Source organism: Cervus elaphus, chromosome 15 (genome assembly GCF_910594005.1).
Source record: "Cervus elaphus chromosome 15, mCerEla1.1, whole genome shotgun sequence".
Classification (NCBI taxonomy): domain Eukaryota; kingdom Metazoa; phylum Chordata; class Mammalia; order Artiodactyla; family Cervidae; genus Cervus; species Cervus elaphus.
The window spans coordinates 27,452,012-27,479,317 of record NC_057829.1 but is presented as its reverse complement, the minus strand read 5'-3'; the positions used below and the strand labels follow the sequence as shown (position 1 = coordinate 27,479,317).

The following is a 27,306-nucleotide window of genomic DNA, read 5'->3' as shown; positions in this document are numbered from 1 at the left end:
CTGGATGAGGTCTAACCTTTGGGTGGTGTTATCGCCCAGACTTGCTGATAATTCACATTGGCAATTTCTGTCACCAGCTCTATACAATGATAGAATCAACCTGAAACACTGCTATCAGAAACAGGGAGAGGCCAACTATTTTAGAGGGGCACAGATAACCTGGGACGCCTGGCCCGCAGCAGAGGCTGGTACCAACCACTTGTTGTGCATAGGCATCAGATAACTATCTTTCCACGCATCATCCTACGACATTGCTGAGATGGGAATTATTTTCCCTGTTTCATAGAGGGGAAACCCAAACTCAAGGACAGTAAGTAACCTGCCCAAAGCCAACCAGCTGGTGTGAAACAGGCAGGACTGCAGCCCAGGGCTGTGTGTCCATTTCAGTGTTTGTGAAGGCGCGCCTGGCAGCCAGGTGGGGTGAAGATGGGCGTGCCTTGCTGGGTCTGGGGCAGAGAACAGCGGGGACTCTGTCCAGACCTGAGCATGGGCTGGGAGAGAAGGGAGCACAGAGGAAAGGTGCTTAAATCTTCCACCCCTCCCCATTTCCACTGCCACCTGGGTTGTCGGAGCTGTCGTCTCTCACCTGGTCACCCCACTTGCACCCTGGCAGACTCTCCCCCTCCTGCTGGCCTGCTCTCCACACAGCAGCCTCCGTGATTCATCTGCTCCCCTTCAGTGCAGTCACCCATCCTAGGATGACCTCCTGACCTCCTCCAGTCTTCCTTCCCCCTCATGAAGTATTCACCTACACCAGGCTCTTGTCTCAAGACTCTCACCTGTGGCTCCCTCAGCCTAGGGCAGCTCTCTGCAGAATTCTCAACTCAGACTCCCCCTGCCATCCTTCAGAGCTCCATCCATTGTCACCTTCTCTGAGAGGTTCGTCTTCCTTGACCACCTGGTGCAACAGGTAACAAATGCCACAGCTGGGACTCCCCCCTTGCTGCCCCCAGCTATACCTTCCCCCATGGCACGTGTCCCTCTCTGACACACTCTGGATTTCCTTATTCTCCCACCCCTGCACATACAGGGAGATTGGTCTGTCTCGTTCACTGTTGTCATTTCAGGCCACTGATCAACAGTCATTGAATGAAGGCGTATGGTAGATGCATCTAGAGGTGTGAAGGAGTATAGTAGATGTCCCTTTTCCCCCAGAGAGAGCAGAGTCCTGCTCTGGGGGTGGGGGTGGGGGCAGTGGGGAGGCCTCTGCAGGGGAGAAACGGGCTCACAGGGCACCCGGAGCCAACAGGAGCAGCCCAGGCAGCAAGGTCAGCTGGAGCAGACCTGTCTGCAGAGGGAGGCTGAAGGGCGGGGCACATTTCAGCCTTGACCTTGTAATCACATGCCCTGATTAGGACAAGGAGGCCTAAGTGACCCCTGAATCTGGTGGCCATTGCAGCCCCTGGACCCCTGCCTTTGTTCCTGGGCTGTGGCCTGCACCCCAGACCCCGCCTGATCTAGGAAGGATAATCACAGGGCATCCAGTTTACCCCCTCCTTGGAGTGAGCAGGAAGCCAAGGCCCAGAGAAGGAATGAGACTGGCCCAGGGTCACAGGGCAAGTCGGGATCTAGAGCCCAGGCCTCGGGGCTCCCTGTCCAGCAGTGTTCCCCCAGTGCCTATCGCCAGAGCGGGTGTTAGGGAGCCTGGCACAAGTAGTGAAACAGAAGTTACAAGGCTTCGGATTCGGACAGACACCTCTGCCCTTGACTTGTTGGGTGAACACAGGTGTATAATCTCCCCTTCCTATGCCTCAGTTTCCCTCATGAGACTGCTGCCTCCATTCCTCCTTCAAAGAAGCTGCCCTAGACACTCCAGGCCACAGGAGTCCAACCTACTCTGTGCCACACACCCCAGGGAGGGGGGCACACGGACAGAGAGAACCTGCCTTCAGGAAGTTCTCCGTGGAGTGGGCAGGAGAGGCCATTGACAATGCTGCCCCAACAGAAATGGCGAGGACAGCCCGGGAAAGCTAGGTGCCAGCACAGAGGGGAGCTGGAGAGGAGGGCAAGGACCTCGGGGGAGGTGGGCCTGTGCCCCTTACAGAGGGAGGTGGCTTCTTATGGGAGGCTGCCGTTAGAAGAGCTGCCTCTTAGGGTTGGCAGGCATTTGATGGTCTCAGACTGGAGGGAGGGAAAGCCAGGTTCAGGAGGGGTGTGAGGACATGCAGGGATATGCAGGGAGGCTAGAGACTCTGGGCAGGCAGGAGAGAAGGGGTGTGAGGGATGTAATGGGGCCGAGGGTTGGAAAGCGACTCAGGGCTGGGGTGCGGGGGCCTCGAATGCTGACCCAGGCCTAGAGCACTGGAACTTTATGAGCCAGGGAGTACCAGGGGTTACTCTCTTTTCTCTCCCTTCCCCTGTTGGTGGAGAGCTCTTCCAGGCTGAAGATGAGATTGGAAGTGTTTCTATTTGTGTTCTTCTGCTTGTGTTTGTGCAGGGCTTCCCTTCCCTGGAGGCTCAGATGGTAAAGAATTGGCCTGCAATATGGGAGACCTGGGTTCAATCCCTGGGCCAGGAAGATACCTTGGAAGAAGGCATGGCAACCTACTCCAGTATTCTTGCCTGGAGAATCCCCATGGACAGAGGAGCCTGGTGGGCTACAGTCCATGGGGTCACAAAGATTCAGACATGACTGAGCGACCTACCTTCCTTCCTTCCTTTCTGGAGGAGGAGTGGGAACTGGTTCTCCCCTGGCGCCATGCATTCCTATTTCAGGAAAGGGGCGCTGACGGAGTGAGCTCTGAGGGGGTCTAAGACACCTTCGCTTATGCAAATTCTATGATATTCTTCCCTCTGACGGCTGGGGAGGGAATATAGCTTCTCTTCTTAAGTGTGAACCTGCCTTGATGACTCACTGTAACCAACAACATTCAGCAGAAATGATGTGGGGTGACAAAAAGGCTAGGTCACAAAAAGCCACGCGGCTTCCACCTGATTCTCTTGAGACACTCACTCCCTGGAGGCCTCTTCTGGGAGGCTCCCGCTGTAGACCATGTCTGAGATGCTGGGCCACGTGGAGAGACCACAGCCAGGAGCTCGGAACACAGTGTCCAGTTGGACCAGTACTTCAGCCAGAGCAGCCCAGGCACTGGACAGAGGCAGGAGTCACCCCCAGACCTGGAGGGGCAGAGAAGGGTTCCCCTGCTGCCCTGTCCAGATTCCTGACCCACCCGATCCATGAAGGTAAGAAAATGGTCACTGCTTTTTGTGGCCAAATGTGGGATGGTTTCTTATGCAGCCTTTGGAACCAAAACAAGCTTGGTGGGCCCCTGCTTGGAGCATGGCACATGGCAAGTGATTACTGAGGCAGTGCTGATGGAACGTGGGAACAGACAAAGACAACGGACCACCATGGAGCTCCTTTGGGCACAGAGCTGTAGAGTTCCTGTAGCCGGGACAGGATACGTAATCTGCATAATTTCCCAATGCGAAATGAAAACACAAGGCCCCTTGTTCAAAACTGAACAATTTCAAGATGGTGACAGCAGAGCATCAAACCTAGGGTGGGGCTCTCCTAATTCCAGCTTCCCAAGCAAATGCCCAGCCTGCACTCACAAGAAGCTTGTCCTCCTGTCTCACCTGCTGCAGGCTTCTTTAATAGTCTTAGCCCTCCTCCTGCATCCTCATTTAACCTCTGTCTTCTGTCCCTGATACTGGGGTCTGAGTGTCAGAGTCCAGGGTTGGACACAGGCAAGAACTAGCCAGTGTGTCCACTGAGAGGACCCATTGTCCAGTGGAGTCGGAGCCAAGGACAGAGTACCCAGGACCCAGGTTTAAGCAAGTGATTCATGGCAGTGATTCCTCAGTGTTCTCTGAAGCTGCACTGAGCCCCGCATTCTATGGTGGATAAGAGCACAAGCAACAGTGCTAGCCATTACAGCTCCCAGCCCCTCAGAGCTTTCTGGGGGTAAGCGATCTACATGCACCTCTTTTCATCCTGGCACAGGTACTACTTCTATCATCCCCACAGCAAATTCTGGGGACTGGAGATTGGACACAGCCAGGCATCTGTCTAGGGTCACAGAGACGGCAAGGGTGGGGCACAATTTCAACCTGGGTCTCTCTGGTTTCCAGGTTTTGCTCCTAAGGTTCCCTCCTAAAGGCACTGATGCAGCTGGAAGGCATCTCCCTCACTTGCAGAGTAGCAAGTCCTTCTGTGAGGGGCCAGGGAGACCAGGGAGCACCACCTGAGCTGAGGCAGGGGACTGGCCTTTCCAAACCACCTTGCTGGACCACTGAGTTCCCAGCACCCGGGGTGAGGCCCATGTTAAATTCCTTGGATTTAGCAACATGGGAGGGGGTGTGCCCTGAGCCTGCAGGCATCACAGAGCTAGGGAAGAGGCCCCGCAGCCTGACAGCTGGTGGAAGAGGCATGCTGCATTTCAATTCTTCCAGGACCGAGGCTGGCCTTTACCAGGGTCCGCCTGGGGCAGTGACATCACATCACCTTTCCTTTTTGGTGTCAGTGATGCTCACTATGGGCAGGGGAGGAGGAGAAGGGGACCAACAGCAGCAGGGCTGCCTCTGCTGATGCTGCTGGGGATGGAGGCCAGGCTGGACAACAAGGAAAAACTGGTGAACTCCAGGAGTGGGGAAGTGACCACCTTGAAATCATCAGCAAACTTCCAGATGGGGGCTGAGAGGGAGGCAAGGGAGGGACAGGCAAGGGAGCCTTAGAGAACAGTGGGTGGGTGAGGGACCCCCGAAGGACAGGAACAGGTTTATGTTGCCAGGAGTGAAACTAGATAGCAAAAATCAACTCTTCCTCTCAGGCACAGCGAGCTGGAATTAAGCCTCATGGAACCAGAAGGCCCTGAAGCAGCACCGGCCCTACCATCTTGCTTTATAACGTGGACACTAGGGCCTCAGGAGCTCAAGGATGTGCCCAGCTTACACGGCTTCCCTGGGGCAGAGCCGTGACTCTGAGTCCTGGTGCCATCAGCTCAGCCAGGAGGCCAGCATGACTTGCTGACATTTTCTGGGTGTTCCTGGCCAGGCTCAGCGCTGAGCATCTTCACCTACCATTCTACCGAACTGTCACAACACTTCCGGGTAGGATCCTGTCAGGGTACCTCCCCAGGTGGCAGAGGAGGAAACAGGTTCATCTTGTAGAATGGTGGGAGAAACTTCTGCCAGCTGTTTCCCAAATGCTGGCCACGGGCCCCCAGGATGGAATAGGTAAGAGAATGTGAATGGATGAATACAAGACTTCTCCACTATCAGAACAGCAGTCCAGTGGCTGCGTTTGGGGTAGGCACAACTCAGGAGGAAGACAGATTGCTGAACCTCCCCCACCCCTCACTCCCACCTCAGAGGAGCAGCACTCCACCTCCTTATACATCACACACCCCTCACTGCATTCTAGCCACAGGGCCTTTGCACATGCTTCTCCTTTTTACTCCAATGTGCCTCCTTCCATTTGCTCACCTGTTAATGCCTACTCAATTGCTACTTCCTCAGGGAAGCCTTCCCCAAGCCTAGTCAAGGTCAGGTGCCCTGTTACAGATCTTCACAGCTTCCTGATCTCTCTACACAGCAAGTAATACTTAATGCAAAGATTCATTTCTTAGTACTAGCATCAGGCCTTCCCAAGAGACTATAGACTTCATGAGGGCAAGACTCACATCACCATTGAATTCTCAGGGCCATGTGCCTGACACAGTAGTAGGGACTCAAAAAACATTTGTTCCATGCATGCTTAGATTGCGCTGTTACTGTCCAGCAGCACCCACACACCCCACCAGAACCCAGGTACCCATCAGCAAGGCTACAGGGCTGCCCAAAGCCCAGAAGAATCCTAGGAAGAAACCCCACAGACTTTCTACTAAAGTCCTATTATTATTAGGTCAGGAGGTGGGATTGGAAGGTGAGAATCAGAGCAGCCTGGGGATATGAGTGGGGAAAATACCACACAACCTAGAGGATGGGGAGCCACTAGCAGCATACACACATGTGCGATATACATGTATCTGAGAGCATGTAGCTGCAAACACACATATAGGCACAGACACAAGGGCATGCCTGTATGCATGCACACACCCCCCCCCCCCCCACAAGTGAACATATACAGTGAATGTGCCCCTACGCAGCCCTCCCCTCTGTGGTCACCCTCAGAGTGGGGCTCAAGGTCAAGCCTGTGACCACTACATTCCTGCCCTTTCCCCTCCAGCAGTAGAAACTCATTTTTCTAGAACTGGGGGCTGTAAGGGTCTCAAAACCTGGGGTGAGGGAGGTTCAGCGAACAGGGAGGTGAGAAGAGATGCCATCCCAGCTGGGATGCCCAGGTTGGAGGCGATGGTCCCCTCCTGTTCTGCCTTCCCCCTGGACAGGGGATGAGCTACAGAAAAGGTACCCTGCCACAGTGGGGGTTGGAGAGGCCTCTTGCAGCAGGCTCTGCCCTGGCCTTCAGTGCAAATTAAAACATTTTCCTTTTCTTCATAGTTTTTTTTTTTTTCTTCTTCTGACATAGCTGCCCATGAAACATTTTAATAACATCCCAGAAAAGGTCAAGGAGAAGGAATTTCACAGTCTCTGAGCAGGAGGCTATAACTTCAGCCCCTCCTGGAGCAAAGCAGGTGGAGAGACTGGGCTGACACTGGATCGGAGGGGAGAAGGGCAGGGTGGGAGAAGCCAGGGCAGTGGGTGTGGTGGGTGTGACCACAGAACTTGCCACCTGCTAGAAGCTTTGGAAGTACCTTGGCGGGGGGGATTGGGAGACGACAGTGAGTGGGGGGTCACCAGGGGATGCTTTCACATCTGTCATTCATACCTACTGACGGCAGCCTTGGTGGGGGGAATCATGCCCATTTTGCAGATGGGAAATGAAGGCTCTCAGAGGTGATATGGGTAGAGGAGGACACAGTGAAGGCAGGGAGGCAAGGCCCATGGTTTCACTTTGGGACCTAAGCTCCTTCAGACACAGAGCCTTGCTGCTAGAGATTATCACGGGGTGAAACGGCCCCCTCACAGCTGCACAATTCCACAGACCCTGGGGCTGGGGCTGTGACAGGAAGGTGCGAAGGGCTTGACAGACACACTCAGGAACTAGAGGCAGCCCAGATGAGCCAGTCCTGAGTGGGGACCCTCAGGCAGCCACAGAGGCTGGACACATCTGCTAAACATCCAGAGAGGGACTGGAAAAGGGGTCCTGGGCAGTGGGCAGGGGGTCCATGCAGGCCCAGGAACTTCTCCAGTGCTTGAGGACACCCAGCGTGAGAACCTACTCTCCAGTGCCAACCCTGGATGGAACTGGGCTTCACACATAGTCCTTGGCACCTGCAGCTGGGCATGAGCCAAGACGTGTGCCACTCTATACCTCACATCCCAACCCTGCCCCCCTAGGCTCCCTCAACCCTTGCCAGGGCCACGGGAGATGGGGACTGCAAAGCAAGACCCTTCTTCTCCAGCAAGAGTGACAGGAAGGAATCCTTAGTCACCTGCCAAGCCTGGGCCTTATATCTGAATTTTTTTCATATAAGTTCTTTATTGAAGTATAATATGCAGAAAAGTACACAAGTCATAGGTGTAGTCTTATGAATTTTCAAAGGGCACACCCCATGTAACTAGCACCCAGATGAAGAATCAAAACACCCTATGACATCAGAACTTTCCCCTGAACATCCGATGACATCAGAACTGCCCCATATAAAGATAAGCACTATGTTGGCCCCTTTTTCTACAGATCAATTTTGAATCTCTTTTACACTTAGGGAATCATACAAAAAGTATTCTTTCATGTAGAGCTTCCCGCCCCCCCCCCGCCCCGCAGTATTATATTTTTGTGAGATGCATCTATGTTCAGTGTGGCTACAGTTTGTTCATTCTCCTTGTTGGACAGCATATCCATATGGCCCCAAGCCCTGTGAGAGACAGGCTGCTTGGGTGCCCTTCACCCTGACATTGCAAAGTGGCTGGGGGGATGAAGAGGATTTCTTTGGGTCCAGAAGGCCAGAGCCCTGGTCTTGCTCTCTGGTGGGGCCCTTAGAGGCTGCAGGAGGGCCCATCGGGCCTCAAGCACCAGGTGACTGATTGCAAGGAGCAATGCGGTGAAAGCTGGCGGAGCCACGGGCTGGGGAAGCAGGCAGGAAGAAAACAGCCGCAGCAGACTCACTGTTTGTGTCTGACGGCCTGCCTAGCTAAACATCTGTTTGAAAAATTAATAACTGTCAGATGGGAAGGACCTGGGGGCTGAAAACAGTTTCACACCATCTGTCTGTAGAGTAAACACACTTTGGAGTAGGGGGTCTGGGATCGACAGGCAGTGTCTGTGCCTGGAGTGAGAATGCAGCGAGAAGGGCAAGGATTTCGGGGGCCTCAGTGGGCAGGGAGGGGCAGCAGCAGGTTAAACTCTGTTTTATTGAGCACCTACTATGGGCAAGCCCCTGTGCCTGTGTAGCACACATCTGCCACTGATCTGCTCAGCAACCCTTTTGTTCTGATAACAGAGGCTGCTGTAGAATAGCCCCTGTCCCATTCTCAGCCCATGTAATTTGAATGGGACTGACCCACGCCCTGACTCCACTAGGGGGAGCATGACCCATCTCTGCTGCTGCTGCTAAGTCGCTTCAGTCGTGTCTGACTCTGTGCGACCCCATAGACGGCAGCCCACCAGGCTCCCCCGTCCCTGGGATTCTCCAGGCAAGAACACTGGAGTGGGTTGCCATTTCCTTCTCCAATGCATGAAAGTGAAAAGGGAAAGTGAAGTCGCTCAGTCATGCCCGACTCCTAGCGACCCCATGGACTGCAGCCTACCAGGCTCCTCCGTCCATGAGATTTTCCAGGCAAGAGGACTGGAATGGGTTGCCATTGCCTTCTCTGGTATATCAGAATTATGGTGGCCCAGTAAGCTGGGTCAATGAGAATCAGCTCTGGGAGTTTTGCTGAAACTATTGAAAAAGAACATTTCTTTTCCCCCACTGGGGTTGATAAATTGGTGAGAAGTGAGCCTAGGGGTGCTGGTGTGCCTCTCTGCCAATACAAAAAAGCAGAGGCTGGTGCTGAAGTCAGATTCCTGCTCAACCTAGTGCCTGGATACAGCCATGCCTGAAATCACTTACACTTTAGAGTTACAAGAGCCAATGCTCTTTTTGTTTGTTTGAACCAGTTAAAGGTTTCTGTCCCTTGCGACTATGAGTCCTGACTGTTACAAATGGACACCGGGAGGGTCCCCTGTCAAGGTCTCAGCAAAGACAGCTGGGGAGGTCCAGGAGCCCATTCTTCTGTGGTGTCCACGCTCAGAGAGAGAGGACTGCCCTCCTGAGAGATGGCTGGCACCTGCCCCCATTAGAAGGTAGGCCCAGGGCTCTTGGTCCACTCAAGCTCACTATCTCTCAGGGACAAGGCAGAAAACTAACCCTGGGCCCAACTTCATCTTTTCCCAGGTGGGTACCTTTTCCACATTGCTTCCTTGGCCAAGGAAGCCTCATCATGAAGAAACCAGATGCTCTAATACACCAACACCACAACCTCTGAGGGCTTGGGGGTACCCCCTCCCCGAACTGCCCACACTCCTTGGGCAAAATCTCTCTGGATGCCTTCCGATGGTTTACCCCAGAGCTCAGTTGCCCTTCAAGGGAGAGAGGACTCACCAGGACTGTTAGCACTGAGGTCCCCACAGTGACATTCTCGTACAAGCTGACATTGTACAGTGGCTGGCTGAAGATGGGCCGGTTGTCATTCTCATTGATGAGGGTGATCTTCACCTTGGCATAGCCCACATGGTCAGGCACACTCTCATTGGCAAAAAGCTGGGTGTGCAGAGTAAGGAACCAGTGAGCACTTGTATGCTCCTGGAGCCCTTGTTCCCATAAGTTCCCCTGGGGCCTGCACCTGTCTGAGTCACTGCCCATCCCTGTGTGTGCTCCTGGGAATCCCTCCATCAGTGCTCATAGGGTCAGGGTGGTCACAGAATCTGCTGGGGAGACAGGGGCTAATGGGGGCTGGACTGGCTCTTGATGGGCTTCTGAGACGGTGATGGTACCTAATAAAATTCTACTCAATTCTTGAACATTTTCTTATCCTCCTTGAAAAGGGGAGGCCCAGGCCAGCCCCTGCCATAGCTTGGTGGGCTTCTCTAGGTCAGATTCACAAGGGAAGAATGGGGAAGAGGTAGCAGGAGAGATTTAAGGGGATGGTGCTGCCCCCTTCCTCCCCTGAAATCCCCCTCTCAGCCAAGGAGAGGCGAGGGGACTTACATCAAAGTCGTAGCGGTCCACAGTCTCATAGTCCAGGGGGATTGCCACTCGGATGCGAATATCTGCCTTCCCTTGGACGGAGGTGGGGGAGATGATGAAGTGGTGGGAGTTGTTCCCCACCAGGTACACCTCAAACATGCTGTTCAGGCCCTGGGTCAGAAGAGAGAAGAAACCAGTTAGAATGCAAGAAGCCAAGGCCCAGAGCGTGGCTGGAGGAGCAGGGCAGCAGGGGTTGGAGAGGCAGATGAGGTGTTAGGGCCGAAGCAGGACTTGTCAATCCCCCACCCCAAAGTGGTCTGGCCTCCCATGCATGATTCTGGCTTGGCTCCCTGGCCTTCCTGCCCACATCCAGGCCTTCCAGAAATTTCGTCCAGTTGTTTTTGCCTTTATCAGCCCGCCAGATGCTCACAACATCCCTTTCGGGTGGTTTGGTTCATTTTCCATCTCCCATTCCCTCTTCTGTTCCAGTGACACTAACTGGGGGAAGTATCTGCAAGACCCAGCAGGGAGATGGTAGAAAGAAAAGGAAAGAGGACCAGAAGGGAGTGGAGGGGGATGAAGCAAATAAGCGTTCAGGGTCAACTTGGACCAGAGAAGGCATGAGGGCTGGAGCAGGACAGTGCTTTTCCTACGTCCCTCTTCTGGGTCATGTCAATCAAGGGAAACACTGCCTTTCTTACATGTGGAGTAGGAGCCCCCCAGATGGCGGAGTGTCAGAGTGAACCCCTGTATGCCCCTCTCTGTGGCCAGCCGTGGTGGCTGGGAGGACACAGGATCCCAAATAGTGCAGAGCTGCCATGCCCTTCACTGGTTCTGCCAGAACCCAGCAGCCCGAGGTCATGGTTTCAGGTGAGGAGGCCTCGTTCCAGGTCAGGTGTTTCTGATCACTCCAATCAGGGCCAGAGCTCAGGGAGCCCTCAGACGCCACCTGGCTTGTCCTCACACAGGATGTGTGACATCTCCATGCTACCCACGCCCCAAATCAGGGGGAAGAGCCACTACTGAAGGTGGGAGACAGGCTTCCTTTGAAAGTGATCCAGGCTCCTGAATGGGGGGATCTAACCCCAGACTAGCCCCCCCACCTCAAACCTCAGCAGGGAGCCTGTGGTTTGGAAACAGTCCAGAGCCTCTCTCCACCTCTGAAGAGAAGCCCAGTGGGTTACTGAGCTAGGCTCTCAGCACCAGAAGGATGCCTCCTCCTTCTCAGCCTGCATGACCCTCCCCTGGCCCAGTGTCCAGCACAGCCCCTCTGAGCAACTGGGGGCTGGCAGGGAGGCATGCTCCTTTTCTTGGCTGCCCAGGGATATGTCTGTCGAGGGGCTTCCTTCCAGAACTTGTTTCTGTTGAAAGAGAGGCATCCAGGCAACCTGGAAGCCTTTACACAGTCAGAGAGGGAAGGACGGTCCCAGTAAGGCTAGAAAGGACCCCCTCAGCAAAGCCTGATGGCCCCGGAGCTGTCCCTTAGGTACTCAGATACATTTGTGCAATGAATACATTTTAACATTTACCCCTAGGTCTCTTGAGTTTTTCCTACTTACAACTACAAATTGGTGAAATAAAGGCCCTGCCAATTTTGGGGTCCAGGCAAGCAGCGGGCCCTCCAGGGCCCCCAGGAAGGGCTCCCATAAATTGTGCGAGCAGTGCTCTCCTGGCCCTGTTGGGCTGTGGAGTTTCCCAGGCTCCCTGGTGTAGAATCTATCCGTCAGATGGAGGGGACCAATTAAATGCCCGAAGGGGCGCTAATAGCCAAAGCCAGCGGACTGTGACAGCTCCGAGCAGCCGACATCGATACCTCTTCCTCCCATGGACCTTGGCCCCGAGAGGGTGGGGCTTCCTGAGCTGTGCCCGCAGCAGGTGGAGCACCCCCCTCCCCGCCCCAATGCCCACCATGCCTCCCAGCCTCTGCCCTTCCCAGGCTCACTTACCAGGTTCTATCAGTGGGAGTCGGTCAGTCAAAGGGTATGGAGACAGAGAAGGAGCCGGAAAAGTACCGGGAGGAGGAAGGAATCAGAGAGAATGTGGTGAGGTCCGAGATCAGAGTAAGGGAGAGGGGCTGAGATGGACCCCGGGGGCACACCTGCTCCAGAGGAAAGGCCCCCTCTGCAAGTGATGGGCCACGGCCTCTGGGGGTGCCAAGGAGGGGTGGGTGTGTGGGGGGTGTGCACCCAGGTGCTGGGGTGTGGGAAGGTCAGTGCAGCCCCACACCCGGGGAGGGGGGACACAGGGGAAGATGGCACAAAGTTGGGAGGGGGCTGGGCTACTGTCTCCCTGAGCTGCCTCCCTCCTCACTGAGAGGGAGGTGGGAGAGTCCTCCCCAGAGATGACCACACCCCGATCTTTAGCATCCTTCCCCAGGAAATCCATGAGCATATAAGCACTGTGATCTCTGGCTTGCCTCTTCCACACACACAGTGGCGTGCTTCCACTTAAAACCATGTTCTGAAGCTTGATCCACAAGTGTATAAAGAGCTGACAATACCAACAACCACCACACAGCACATGTTCACTGGACACCAGTGACTTCTCTGCCAGAATGACCAAGGAACCACCCTCTGTAGCCGTGGCGGGACGTGGGAGCCCGAGGCGCAGCCCAGCCTTGGGGCAGTGCAAAGCCACGTCAGAGCAGGCGCACTGCACCGTAGGTGCTCAGGCGCCAGGGGGCTTCAGCAGCTTTTCCTCACCCGTTACTCTGCGCGAGCTTCTTCCTGTGGGCCACATAATGGACATGAAGGAACACTGGAGCTTGGGAACGCCTCCAGAAGAAATGGAACTCACAGAAGTGGGCAAGCAGCAGAGTGAGGATAAGAAGAGCCCGGCGCCCAGGCCGGGGTGCCTTCCAGACCAAGGGAAGCAGAGTTGGGGCCTGATGTGGGCATCCCCCAAATGCAGCTCCTGGGTGTAGAGGGGCACGTTCTGGAATTTCAGCCAGCAGTATGAGTGGACTGAGCAAACCGAGATGGCATTGCTGAGCACTCCAGGGCCGAATCTAAGAGAATGCCAGCAGAAGTGGCTGCCCTGAGAGGGGTTGTCTTAGGAACGAAGGGAAAATGGATTCCAGGTGGAGAAAGTGGCTTTAAACACGAAGTTCTTGGGCCTCAGTGTGTATTAGAATCACCTGGAGGCTTGGTAAAGTACAGATTGCTGTCCTCCCTCCTCCAGGAATATCTGATTCAGTAGGTCTGGGGCGGGGGTGGCCATGGGGTGGGGATAGGGGGAGGGTCGTGAATTTGCATTTCTTACAAGTTCCAGGTGATGCTCATGCCTCTGCTGCTGGTCTGAGCCCACATTTGAGAACGACTGGTCTAAACAAAGGCGTGGAGAGGGGAATGAATACTTAATAATGAGGCAGACAAGCGAGCTGACTGCAAAGGGTTTACGTACGGAAACTGGGGAGCCTGTTGGGGTATCAGGGGGTTGTGTCTCTCCTGGAGGCCCACCACAGGGACCATCTGGAGGGCTCTGGCCTTGTGTCCATGCACAGTGGGGACACCAGGGTTAAAAGAGGAAGATGAACTTGGCGGCCATGTGCAAATCACACCCGCGCAGCCGTCCTTACCTGGCTGCACATCAGAACTGCCAGTGGAGCTAGAGAAGAAACACAGACACCCAGGGCCACTGAGTCAGACTCTCTCAGGGGTGGGGCCCAGGAAGCTGCATTTTTCAATGGTCTTTAGGGAACCAGGCTGCACAGTCAGGGAAGACCTCAGGCATGACAGGGAGGGCGGCCTGGAGCACCCGCAGGGATCCAGAAGGGCGAGCAGGGCAGCGTGGAGTGGTAGTTGCCTACCAGCCACACATCAAAACCGCTGGGGGAGATTTAAAGTACCCCCACGGCTAGGCTGCACTCCAGACCAAGGAAATCAGACTTGGGCTGAAGGAGAGGAGACATCAGGATCTTGTCCTGCGCTCAGGTTACTCATTCCAACGTGCACCCAAGGAGGAGAACTACTCAGAGCAGCGGTTCTCCAGGTGCGCTGTGGGAACCAGTGGCATCACCTAGAAACTTGTCAGAAACGCACAATCTGGGGTCACGCTCAGAAGCTCTGGGGGTGGGGCCTAGCACTATTTTATCAGGCTCTCCAGGGGTTCTGATACACACTAATGTTTGAGAATCAGCTGAACAGAGCAAGGCTGGTGGCGGGATGCAGAGCAAGTCAGAACAGTGAGAAGACTGACCAGCGAGATGTGGTGGGTGAGAGGCTGGAGAGAGGACGGAGTGGGGCTGAGACCACGGCGCACAGACAGAGGGGCCGAGGGGACACCTGGGAGGGTGGTGCTGAGCGCAGTGCAGATTCAGAGCCAGCACCTGGCTGGGTTTCCTGCCCACATCCCCCAGGGCTTCCTGGCCCCTTCAGGTGAGATCTTTGGGTCTCAAGGAATGAGATCTCGCCCCTTGCCTCGATCTGCCACCAGGGGCTGGAAGTGCACTAGGTTTGATCCTGCAGCTGTCAGGACAGCTCAAATGTCTGTCCTGAGACCCCAGGACCCCTCTGGCTAAATTCTCTCAAATGCTTAGCCTGCCCCTTCCAGAATCTGCCAAGAGGGACTTGGCTTGTGACTCTCAGCCCCTTGGGATGTGTATATGGGATTCTTACCTGGTTCGCTAAGTGGGTGCAAAGTGGGTGCAAACCCTATATGAATTGCAGCCCTTGGCCCAGAGCCTTCAAGAACAGCCACTTCCATACACCAAGCCCCAACCATGTGCTTCCCATACCTTAACCAGAATCTTCACAACATCTCACTGACATCAGCATTGGTCCACCCCTTTTAACAGAGAGGGAAACTGAAGCCAGAGAGGGTAACTTGTTCAAGATGCACAGCTTGGGTCAGTACTGACTCATAGAGTCTAAGCCCCTCCCCACCTTGCTCTCCTGGTCTCTTGCATATCACTCTCCAGAACACTCTCCTCATGGGTGCAAAGAACTGGCATCAGATGGCACTGGAGAACCCTTTCTGTATTCACTAAATGCCAGGAGTGAGGCCCAAGGGGCAAAGCACACCTCTCCCAAGGTGAGGGAGAAGGTGGAGGGGAGGGAAGTCAGATGGCAGAGGGTACGCCCGCTCCTCCCAGTCCTGGCTGGGTCTCCTCCACGCCCTTGCTCCTTGCTTGCTGCCAGGCTACTTGATGAGGCAGGGAAGGAGGGAGGTGGGGAGAGGCAAGAGGCCCTCTTGGAGCTGTTGAGGGGCAATTTTGTTGGGAGGGAAGATAAAGAGAAACATCAAAAGGAGTCCCAGTGTGTGCGGAGAGGAGCCCGGTGGATTAAATTCTTTTCCAGCTGGGAGAGGCGATGAGAAGGCTGATAGCCGGCAGCCGCGGGTCCCAGAGCCGAGCTGCAGTGCCTGCCCTCCCCGTACCAGGCTGGGGAGCCGCCTGGCTGCCCGTGGGGCTGCGACAGTTCGGCTTTATTTATTTATTGGAGGGAGAAGGACGCATGAAATCACTCCTCACTCCCCCAACCCCGTGCAGCAAGCTATGATTTGCTTTGCTCCTGGTGACTGAAGTCTTGCCACCCCCCGTGGAGGGCAGCACGCCAGCCCCTGGTCCAAGTTATCAGCTGCTGCCAGAAGGGGCTGCCTCCCCCTGCCTAACCACCCCAACCTTCCCCCTGCCTCCTGGAAGTGGAGGGCTGGCCTTGAGAGCAGTCAGAGCAGACACTGCCCAGCAAGGACGCTCTCGCCTCACCTCTTTGCAGCTACCACAGTGAACATTGGCTCCATGATGGACCCAACGCTGTTTTCAACTATGTATTGAGAGTTTATTGCAACTATTAGCTCACTGAGTGTTCACAACAACCCTGGCAGAGGCTGGGGTGGGATTCACACTGGCTGACAGCTGCCATATGCAGGGCCCTTCCCTCCTGGGGAGCAGATTCTGCCCTGTCAGGCCACTATGCCTGCTTGGGGCTGTCCTGTGTGCTCTCGGAACCTGCACCTGACTTCTCTCTGGATGTGGCTTCCCGCAGTCATCCCCTAGTACTTCCCTCGACAGGTGACCCTGTGCCCCAAAGGAGGAAGGCCTGACCTAGTCCCCAGGCTCCTTCATCCCTCCGACTCTTGCTGGGTTCTCCCCATCCTGAGAAACTTCCCTGCTGATGGCGGCACCAGTTTGCCCCTTGGACATGCTCATCTCCCTCTGCTGTTGGTCAGAGTTGTAGCCGGGATGGTGATCCAGTGGTGTAATGTAGTGGGGAGAAGGGTTCAGAGTTCGGAAAACAGGCTCTGTTGCTTCCTAGCTATGTGACCTTCTACTACTGGAGCCTCAGCTTCATCTGTGAAGTGGCAAGAATAAAGCATAACCCGTAAGATTAAGCAGCAGTGTTGTCTCTCTGCCTCACCAGGTTTTGGTGGGTGACTTTGGATTATGTTCTCTTGCCTAAGAAAGGAGTCTCCCTAATGGCAGGAGCCTTGTGTGTATTTTTCCTTTGTACCCAAATGCTAGGGGGCCCTCATCCATTCTATGAGCCACAAGGTGTCCTGGAGGGGACCTTAGTTTCTTCCAGAAGAAGAGGAAGGACTAGGGTCACATGCCTGCAGGGGGGGACTAGTGACTTCGAAATGTGAATCACAATGAAGAAGGGCCAGTGACCACTCCAAAGGCACAGAGAGAGCTCTGTGAGCTGCGGTGGGCATGGGGCTGGAGATCTGGAGTGTGGAGATGGGCCCATGGAGTCAGTGCCACCCTCACAGAAGCCCTGTTCAAAACTTGGGCCAGCCAGAGAAGAGCCCTCTGACCAGTGATTCCAGGGTGTGAGGCCCTAAACTTCAATGGTGGCTTTGGAGTTAGACCTGAGTCCAGATACAGGTAATACCCTTTCCAGCTGTGTGATTTTTTTTTTTTTTTTGCACAGTTTCACCTCCTTGAGCCTCAACTTTCTCATATGCAAAGTGGGAAGAATAAAACCTACCTGATAGGGCTATTACGGGTGAGCTGCAAAATCTTAGTAAAGTGCTTGGGATGGAGTAAATGCTCAACAAAGGAGAGTGGTTATTATTGTTCTAGAAGGGAAGGGGGGTACTCCTGGGGTGGGGCTGATTTCTAGACCTTGGTTTGGCCAGGAATGAAGGTAGCAGGCAGAGAAGGACAAAGGCTTGGATGTAAGCAAGGGGCCCTAGGCCTCCCTCCCTCCTCTACTGTGCCCTGTTGTCTAATCCATGCTATTGAGCGACAGAAAATCAAAGTCCACAGAAGATGTATTCTTTATCACTGCTTTGTCCATCCTTTCACTTAATTAACTCCAGTCAGACATGCCAGAGTAAACCTAGCAGGGGGCTGGCCTCTCCTCACCCCTTCACCTCAAAATTTGCTGCTTCTCCCTCTAGTCCCCACATTTAAGGGGGACACCAAGTTGCTCTGGCCCCCCTGCCCAATGGGGGCAGCTATCCCAGGCCCACTGCACAGGCAGCCCGCTGTGAAGTCAGAGTCCCGGGGATGATGGGGAGAAGCCCTGTGCTGTCACTGCCTCCACCCCCTAACTCTGCCTCAATCCCCAGGGACCGTCCAAGTTTCAGAGTCTAGGAGAACTGATGCTGGCACCTCCACGGTAATTTCTGGGTAAACAGCCACCTTCCGTTTCCTTGTGTCCCTCCCACTCAGGGGCCCAGCAAAGCCCACACCCATCACATGGTGGGAACTCAGCTCTGCTGTGTTTTTCTCTTCTGCATTCCAGGCTTGCCTGGCTCAGAATCTCAGCTTTTCTTCCCTGGGAGTGGGCCACCACTTAGGCCTGAATCAGAGATGCTGAGTACTGTCCCTAGTTGACCAGTTGTCCCAGTTGGCCTTGGCCCGAGAAGGTTCCCAGGATGCAGCAGAGTGAAGGACAGACCTCGTTTCAGGCTCTCAGACCATCTATACCCCTTTCCCAAATTTCTGTGTGGTTTGGACCCTTGAGCATCGTGAGCCTGAGGTCAGGAAAACCAGGGATCTGAGGTTTTCTCTGGATCTGCTGTTCCTCTCTGGGGCAGGCCCTTTTGTCTCTCTGGACCTAAGTTTTCTGATCTGCAAAATGGGAAGCGTGGACCGGGTAATTTTCCAAGGTACTGTTATGATAGTTCACCTTCTGTGCTCTTTCAAATTGCTTTTCGCTCTTCTGCTCACTCTGTCCACTCCTTCTTTCTCTCCCCTTCCCTCCCTCTCCACTGTTTCTCTCTTCTTTTTCTATCCCTCTTCTTCCTGCTTTCCTCCCCTCCCCTCTCACCTTCTCCTTTTCATTTTCTCCCTCTCTGCTTTACCTTCTACCTCCAGCTCTTCTTCCTTCCCTCCTCCTCCTCCTCCTCCTCCTCGGTTCCTGTCTCCAGCAGATCCCACCCTCTTCTCCCCAGGTTATCTGTTGAATTCCACACACGCCTGCACAGACGGGATCAATCCGAGGCTGCCTTGCCTTCAGCTTATCTCTGCTCCAAATGATTGATTTTCCCTCTTTAAGAGTAATTTGCTGGTGAATTCCATGTATTGCAAAAACCCCTGTGAAATCTAATTCAATCCGATTGGCAGCTGGCACTTTGGAGAAAGAATACTAGAGAGCTGTCAGTTCCACTGCTAGCAGATGTGTGTATTATTCATCTACAGAAGAGGGCGCGAGGTGGGCAGGTGCTCCTCACCTGCACATATACACCTCTCTCTCTCTCTCTAGAGGGATCTGTCTGTCAGTCCTACAGCCAGTCCCAGCACTTCTGGGAGATGAATTATACACAGTGTGCACTGGGTCCTTGCATTAAAGTAAATGAGGGACAGACACTTTCAAGTTCTGTTTTCCTAATTTGCAGCCCATTACCCTAATGCACTATGGGGATCTCACACTTCCAAAGCCCAGCTACACCTGATGGCCTCTTTCCTTGCCCCTGTCCCCACCCCTCCTGTCCCTAGGCACTGAGTCCCAACTCCAGTGACCCAGCAAAGCCCATGTCACAGAGTGGGAGCTCAGCTCTGCTGTTTCTTTCTCTTCTGTGTTCCAGGCTTGTCTGGTTCAGAGCCTTGGGGTGGGTCCCCTCTCAAGCCTGTATCAGAGATGATGGGCACTGCCCCTCGTTGGCCAGCTGTCCCAGTCTGTCTGGGACTAAGAGTGTTCCCAGGATGCTGGTTTAAGGTGCTATAACCTTGGCAATCTCAGAAAAATGAGGTCAATAGGTTCCCCCACTCTATGCGGAGAGTCTGAGAGCCCAGCAGGGCTAGCTGGCACCACTGCTCAGGTGCGGCATCCACTGGGTGTGGAAAACAAGGAGTCTAAGCATCTAGTTCTAGCCACACCGGCCCTTGAGTCCCACAGGTGCTCCACAAAGTCTGGGCTCACTTTAGAGGCTCAAGCCCCAAGCAGCTCACACCAGGAGCTGGTCCTTGCCAATGAGGATGGCTGCACTGCTGGCTGGCAGCCCTGGTGTCTGTGGATCACAGGTGCCACTGGTGTCCACTGGATGCAGCAAAGCTAACTGTACCAGCCCCAGAGACGGAACCTGCCACTCTGACCTCTATGTCCCAGGCAAATGGTCATTTCTGCTGGGATCCAAATCTTTATTTAGGCTGCCCTGGACCTCTAGGGGCCTGAGCAATCAGCCCAGTGGGCACTTACTGAAACAAACTGGCTTCAGGGGGTACTGGTCGGGATGACTAGGCTCCCCTTACCAGTGCCTGTGGGTGTGGCCGAACAGCAAGCTTTACGTGGAAGGGACCTTTCCAGGCCCACACACGCAGGGGACTGCTGTCCAGGCCGGAGGTACTGGATTGGTGCCTTGAATGTAAAGGGGAGAGGGACCAAGTGAGATTCATGACACCTGAGCTCTTAATTCCAGAACAATATGCTCCACCCGACAAGATCCCAAGGAATCCAGGCCATGCCCGCACCCCCCATCCTTTCCTCACTCCCTCCCTCCTGCACGGGACCCTGTTTGAGTGCACCCGCCCTCAGTGGAAAGCTTGAAGAGTCCATGTGGCCCGGCCTGCCAGCATGGCAGCCACTTTTCTAACAAAAAGGTCTGCTGTTCTGATCAGAATCTGACAACCTGGACCTCACTCGCATACCTGGCTTTAATTCCCTTTCCACTCTACCAGCGAACTCTGCACCAGAGTTTTGGCTGGGGTTGGGGCAGTGCGCTAAAGGGTAAGTGTACTCAGAGGTGCAGGGAGAAGAGGCCAAAATGCAGGATAAAAGGGTGTGCATCCCAGTCTGCCCCAAGGCCAGAATTGCCCTGCCCCACCTTGGGGCACCTTCCGCAGAAGGTCATGTGGCCTCCTGGGCAGGGCGGCAGCAGGAGGAGGATGAGCCTCGCTGGAGCTGGCAGAGGGGGGCTGTCCTCAGCTTCAGAGCAGGGAGGGGCAGGGTGTAGAGCTGGCAGTGGGCCTTGCACTGAGCAGCTGCCTGGCTCTGTCGATTTACCATGCTAAAACTATTTCCCTGTTCCCACAGAGAGAGAAATGTGGCAAGGCAAAGAAATCTAAACGCCTTATGGAAATCAGGAGGGGGACTCTGCCTGCTGCTAATCACACCACTTTATATTCCTCTGCTTCTCCAATAGTCAGCCCACCGTCAGCATGCCTCTGAGTGGCAGGGAGGGGGGCTGAGAGGGATCACATTGCCTCAAGAGGCTTGGGGTGGGGTGCGGTGGGTAGAACTCAAGACTGTTTAGAGGCCATGACCCTGGGTGTCTTGGGAGCTGGAAGGGAGTGGGTGAATTCATCTTCCTGCTCCGAGCCCTCTGCCCAGGTGGACTGCCCAGCCTTGGGGCCCCTTCCCTCAGAACACAGGCACCACAAGTGCCCTATGGGAAGGGTCTTGGGCTGGAACAGGACACTGGGCTCTAGGCAGATGGGTGACCATGCCTGATAACAGTGTTACTCAACTTCCCCGGGGCATCCTGAAGTTAAACCCAGGCACAGCTCAGGTTTGCAAAGAACACTGTCTCTATGACCCATGCCATGCCTTTCCAGGCACACAGGTATTGGACACATAGTAATTGTGGTTAAACAGACAAAGCAATATAGGCATGAGTGAATGAGCTGCATGGTATATCTGTGAATATATGGTGTGAGGAAAAAAATCTGAAAATTGAGTCTCTAACACAGAGACTCAGAGAGAGAGCAGGTGAGGGTGATGGAGGGACTTCAGCTAAAGAACTAAGTTCAGGGGAAGATGAAACCAGGAGTCTGGCCATGCCCAGTGGAGTGGTGGCAGATGGTGGCCGCTGCCATCTTTCCTTCCATCTAGCCTCTGCCCTGGCCTGCCCTCTGAGCTTCTGCCACTTCCATCCCTGGGATTCTAAACCCGAGCCTCACTCCAGCCCTCACCTTTTGCACAGATCCCACATCTAGCCCTCATCCATTAGTGCTATCTGCCATCACCCTTGGTCTCTAACCTCTTTCTCCTTCTGTCCAGATTAACCAACCTAAAGATGAATCAGCTCTGAGGGTATCACTTGCACTCAAGAACCGTCGATGGCTCCCACCTGCCTACTGAATCAGGTTCAGACTCACTGTGGCACTCATGGCCCTCCAGCCTACCTTTCTCGCTTTAGGAAGGTGGTATTGCATATGTGTTGAATTAAATGACAGTGGTGGGAAGGATGGTGCTGAGTGTAAAAGTCCACCAGTAGTGTTATTTACGTTGGTGCTTTTCACATCATCTTTTTTGGGAGGATGAAGGTGGAAAAGTCTTCAATGATATAAATTTTTATAAATTGTATAATGAACATGCAGTGGCATTGGCATTTGGGGGCACAGAGTTCTATAAACTTTCGAATGTATAGCTTGGCCTTCCCCCATCACAGCCAGGCCAGGGACGCCCGCCCCGCCCCAGCCCCCCCGGTGCTCCTTCTGTCCAGTCACCCTCTCCTACCCCAAACCCCTGGGAATCAGTGATGGGGTCTCTGCCACTAGAGTTTTGCCTTGTGAGAATGTCATAGAATCATTTGGAAGCAGCCTTTGAGGCTGGCTGCTTTTGCTCAGCAGAATGCCTTGGGAAATCCATCCAACTTTCACTTCACCTTGGTAGCCTGTGTATTTAAGCACACTCCCGTTCCTGTAGGAGGAGTTAGCATATCTGCCCGGACTGCAGAGCTAGGGGAGGAAGCCCTGCATCCCTCTAAGAGGCGGGCCATCCCGGTGTACTGGGGAGAGCTTTGAAGGTGGACTCGAGAAGATGGTTAAGCGGATTAAAAAGAAAAAACCAAAGCCTGGTGGGCTTGCTCAGTAAATGTTAGTGGATCTGGGCATTCCCTAATGAGGGTAATTAAGAGTCCTTATGCTGAAAACAGAAAAGTAAACACAGATACACATGCTAATTGGGGACTACTAGTAGATGCTCAGGCAGCCGCCTCCTCCCTCTCCACTCCACTGCCTCAATCGTTCTCCCATCCTTCAGTGCTCCCTCTTGGTCCTCCTCCTCCCTCAGGGCAGTTCCTTCTCAGTGTCTCTGCCAGTTCATCCTCATCTCCCCTAACTCTGAGGTGCCCTCCGGCTGCTTGGCCCCCAACCCTGCTCTCTAGTCTATCTGTACCCCTTTCCTAGGTAGACCCGTGACTTTAACTATGATTCAGACTCTGGCAATGCTCCTGTTTCCTACTTGGCTTCCTGGCACTTCTATTTGAATGTCTAACAAGCAGGTCAAACCTAATGTGTTGAAGGTTAACCTACAGCTTCTGCCTTCTCCTTACCAAAGCTACTGCTTTGCCATCTCAGGAAGTAAGACTCCAGGTTCCTAACTGCTCAAAGAGCTTCTGCGGTCATTCTCAGTTCAGTTCAGTGGCTCAGTCGGGTCCAACTCTTTACGACCCCATGGACTGCAGCATGCCAGGCCTCCCTGTCCATCACCAACTCCCGGAGCTTATTCAAACTCGTGTCTATTGAGTCGGTGATGCCATCCAACCATCTCATCCTCTGTCGCCCCCTTCTCCTCCCACCTTCAATCTTTCCCAGCAACAGGATCTTTTCAAATGAGTCAAGTTCTTTGCATCAGGTGGCCAAAGTATTGGAGTTTCAGCTTCAACATCAGTCCTTCCAATGAATATTCAGGATTGATCTCCTTTAGGATGGACTAGTTGGATCTCCTTGCAGTCCAAGAGAGTCTCAAGAGTCTTCTCCAACACCACTGTTTAAAAGCATCAATTCTTCAGCGCTCAGCTTTCTTTGTAGTCCAGGGACCCTCACCCCTTCCTCCACCCCAGCAAACCCTCTCCCTTCAAATCAGACCCTGGCGCTGAACACTCCCTACCCCTGCACACATCTTACTGCCCTTCCCTCCTAGGAATGGCCCTGCTCTGCTTTGTCTATGAACCCAGGCAGCCAGCACGTTCTTACAGTTTTTGAATTGAGATACAGTTCATCACTTTAGTCATTTTAATGTGTGCAGTTCAGCGGTTTTGAGTATAATTCGTGATACTGTAAAACTACCACCTATAGTTCTGAAATATTTTCATCACCCCGAAAGGAAATCCTGTATAAGCAATCCCTCTTCATTTCCTTGCCCTCAGCCCCTGCGACCACGAGTGTGCCTTTTGTCCCTACGGACTTGCCTATTCTAGACACTTCATGGAAATGGAATCACCCACAAAGCGACTTTTTGCGTCTGGCTTCTTCTACCTAGCATCCTGTTTTCTAGGTTCTGTGTTACATCGTGGATGTAACATTACTGTAACAGCTCTACAATTTTTCACTGTATACCACATTGTTTGTCCACTCATCAGGTGCTGGGCATTTGGGTTGTTTTCAGAGTCTGTCCTCTTGAAAAACTTTAGTCAGATCAAGTCTCTTGTTTGCTGCTCACTGCCTTCCTGCTGAGCCCTGACAAGAGCCAGGCCTGTCCGCCTCCTCCCCTACCCACGGGCCTCCTCAACCTGCAGCCACACTTCTACTCCCGCAGCCCAGCGCCAGCTGCTCCCTCTGCTGGGAATGCTCCTCCTCCAAATATCCACAAAGCTCGCCCCCACTTCACTGAGGCCTCTCCACACACATCGTCCTATTGGAGAGACTTCCTCGGACCCCTTCTCCTCCCCGGCACTCCCTCAGGCCCCTCACTCTGCTGTCTTTTTCTCCATGGCTCCTGTCACCACTTGACATACAATAATATAGATCGATTTGTTTCTTTATTCTTCTACTGCCCGAGGCCTGGACTTCGGCTGTGTGCTCACTTATGAACAGGGCCTGGAAAAGTACGTTGGACGCAGTCGGTGTTCAACAAATACTTGCTGAATAAATGAACAAATGATCAATTCCTGCCTTCCACTCAATGCGGGAGCTGCTCTAGGGCATCCCTCTCCTGCCCTGGGCCTGGGTGCCCACTGCACAGCAAGCTTCGCTAGCCGTTGTGTGTGTTGGCCCTGCTCTGTGACCCCATGTGGAAGGTTCCTCTCCGAGCCCGTTGAGCTCATGTAAGAAGAGCAGAGTAACATCTGCCTGCTGACCCCAGGCTCTGGGCCCTCATCAGGACGAAAGAGAGGAAACATGCTCCGCTCTGTGCCAGAACATCTTTCCAACCTGGGACATGTGCATTTGGCAACACTCATCTCAAAAACTTCTCTCACTTCCAATTCCTTTTTCAAATCCACTGGGGAAACTAAGGCCTAGAGAGGAAGGAGGAAATGTCCCCCCCAGGCCTTCATGGACAGTGATGATACAGCCACGAAGCCCTGCCTGGCACTGAAGGCCTCCTACCCTCTCCCACCCTGCTCCGGCAAAATTCTCCCCTCTCAGGGGACAGAGGAGAGCAGGGGAGGAGGCTCCCGGCTTCACCACAGCTGCCCTCTGGGACCCTGCACTCCCTGCGCCTGCTGACAAGGACGTTTCCCAGCCCACGATCACGGTGATGGGGAGGGACGCCAGCCACTGCGCCCAGCCACACTGTGCTCACCCCTACCCTTCAAGTCGGGGATGAACAAGACAACCACCAGTTGCTATTGCGGCCGTGATGGGGGCTGGCAAATGAGGCAGGCGGGGGAGGGTGGGAGTTAGAAACCACGATTTGGAGTGAGGCTGGGTTCACCAGGGCCCATGGTGAAGGGGCACCAGAGGGGGCATGACCCAGCCAAGGAGCGATGGAGACAGGGTGAAGGTCGTTAGTTCTGCTTCTGATCTGGGTGGGGGTCTTCAGGGAGGCCAGCTGCTGCTTTTAGGCAGCATGACTTTGAGGATAAAATGATACTTTCCAAGGGGAGGTGTGGGTGTGGGGAAGGGAGCTGAATAAGAGGGGAGCAGTCCCCCAGATCCAATACAGATGATGACCTCCAGCGGCTGGCAGGGACTTCAGAGCCACAGGTACTGGGGTGGGGAGGAGTGAGGTATGGGTGCTGGTACTGCTTCACACCACCCGCCAAGGCTAAGGGGCCTGGTGTAAATAGCATGCTAATTAGATTTACGGTGGGACTAAATTAGGAGGTGTCTGAATCATGCTGAGGACACCCTCTGGTCCCGGGAGAGGCTAGAGCTGCTTGCTGGAAGGAATCACAGCACAGGATGCAGCCACGCACAGAAAAATCCTAATAATCATCGTCATCATAATAAGAACCTCAGCCAAGGCAACTGGGGAGAAATTAATGGGAAAAAGCACTAATGGGGCCGCCCTGCTCCCCCTGGCTTCCCTTTCAGAGTGGCTTTGCTTTGAAGTCAACAGATGTTTTCCTGGAGAGCCTCAGTCTTGAGAGAGGAACCCCAGGAATGTGCACTGAAGCTATGACATGGCGGAGGTCGTGCAGACGGACCCCTGCCCACAGCCAGGGCAGAGGCGGCGTTCACCCAGGTCCCAGCCGTGCTGACTGTGCTTTGTGGGGATGCTTAACCCCTGCTTTGCAACAGAACCTGCAGAAAACCTTTCAGAAAGAGGAGCAGCCGGGATGGCCGGGATGGCCGGGGGCAGAGGGGTTAGGCTGACCTCCTCTTCTCCGCATGCCTTGTCTGGGTCGTCCCCTGGGCCAGATCACCCAACCCCTCCCTCCTCTCTGCTTTACTTCAGCAATGAAGTCACGAGCTGGGTGAGGCATCCAGAATGTTGGAGGCACTCCATCTACTGCCTTTATATCCCCTGGGGGATTCAGTGGGAGGTGGGTGATTTCCCAGATCCCAGTTATCTCCCTAATGGAGGGGAAAGAAGGGCCTGGATGACTGGATAATCACACATCCAGAGGGAGCAAAAACCAACATCTGCCTCCATGGATGCTGGCAGTCGGCCCCTCCCTTCCCTGCAACCCCCACCCCCCTGCCCCCCCCCGCCCCATCTCTCTTCAGGGCTTCTAGAGTTTGGTTTCAAGCTCAAATTGCTTTGGAAAATAGGGAAGCAGAGGTCTGTGCCTTGGGTCATACTGGCAGGTAGGGAGAGCTCAGGACAGCGGGGATCACTCCCTGGGGTGCCAGGGATGTATATTTCCTGTGCCTCTACTGCAAAGTAGATGCTGGTGGGTGGATTTATGGGGCCTGGGTCAACAGTGGCCTGGAAGCTCCACAGCCGGAAAATGGACCCTCAGCTGAACGTGTGACATGGAGAAAATGGCCTCCCTGTTCTCACCCACCCCACCTTAAGTGGATATTCAGTTCAGGATGGCAACTCTGAGAACCAGTTGGAGGTTGGCCTAACAGCCAATGCCTGAGGAGGAAGCTGGGCTGAAGGGTGGCAGTTACTGAGGACAGGAATTAAGGAGGGGTCTTCCATCTTTTTTGTGCCATGGACCCTCTGACAGTCTGGTAAAGCCCACGGACCCCCTTCAAGAGAATAACATTTTAGCTGCATAAAATAAAATACAAAGGACCACAATGTCGATTAATTATCTTGAAACACAGTTATCACAGTACTTGAAAAGGGTATTATAGTACAGTGACATGCTTCTTAATGCATGAAACAATAAGATTTGGCAGCGGGTCTAATATATGCTGTAATTTCAAAGTGGTGATGAGTGTAAATGATATTTTGAGATCCCTGTGACACCTGTAATGTGATATGAAAATATCTGAGATTCCTCTTGGGCTCAGAGTCACAGGTACTCCTAAGGCTGCTGTGATTTGTTTCTATTTCATAATCAAAGAGATCTCAGAAGTTCAGGTAGAGGTGAGCAAAAATAAAGATGCAGATTTTTCTCCATCCAGGGTCAAGGATGCCTTGGAGAGCCAGTGGGCTCCCACTCCTGGATTAAGAACCCCTGGACT

General features: G+C 53.9%; 1 protein-coding gene across 8 annotated transcripts in view; it reads right to left on the bottom strand.

Moving 5' to 3' along the window:
- Window positions 1-27,306, bottom strand: part of CDH23 (cadherin related 23) — a 433,102-nt gene that overhangs the window by 169,176 nt on the left and 236,620 nt on the right. For 6 of the 8 annotated variants that reach the window (XR_006345354.1, XM_043925746.1, XM_043925738.1 and 3 more), the window contains exons 12-14: window positions 12,119-12,124; window positions 10,194-10,343; window positions 9,588-9,746 (exon numbers count right to left, since the gene is read on the bottom strand). Coding sequence is in view for 7 of the 8 variants with exons in the window: in XM_043925746.1 (XP_043781681.1) it covers window positions 9,588-9,746; window positions 10,194-10,343; window positions 12,119-12,124 (315 nt within the window). In the remaining variant the exon portion in view is untranslated. The remainder of the gene's footprint in view (window positions 1-9,587; window positions 9,747-10,193; window positions 10,344-12,118; window positions 12,125-27,306) is intronic. The other 2 variants (XM_043925742.1, XM_043925740.1) reach the window with 2 other exon arrangements.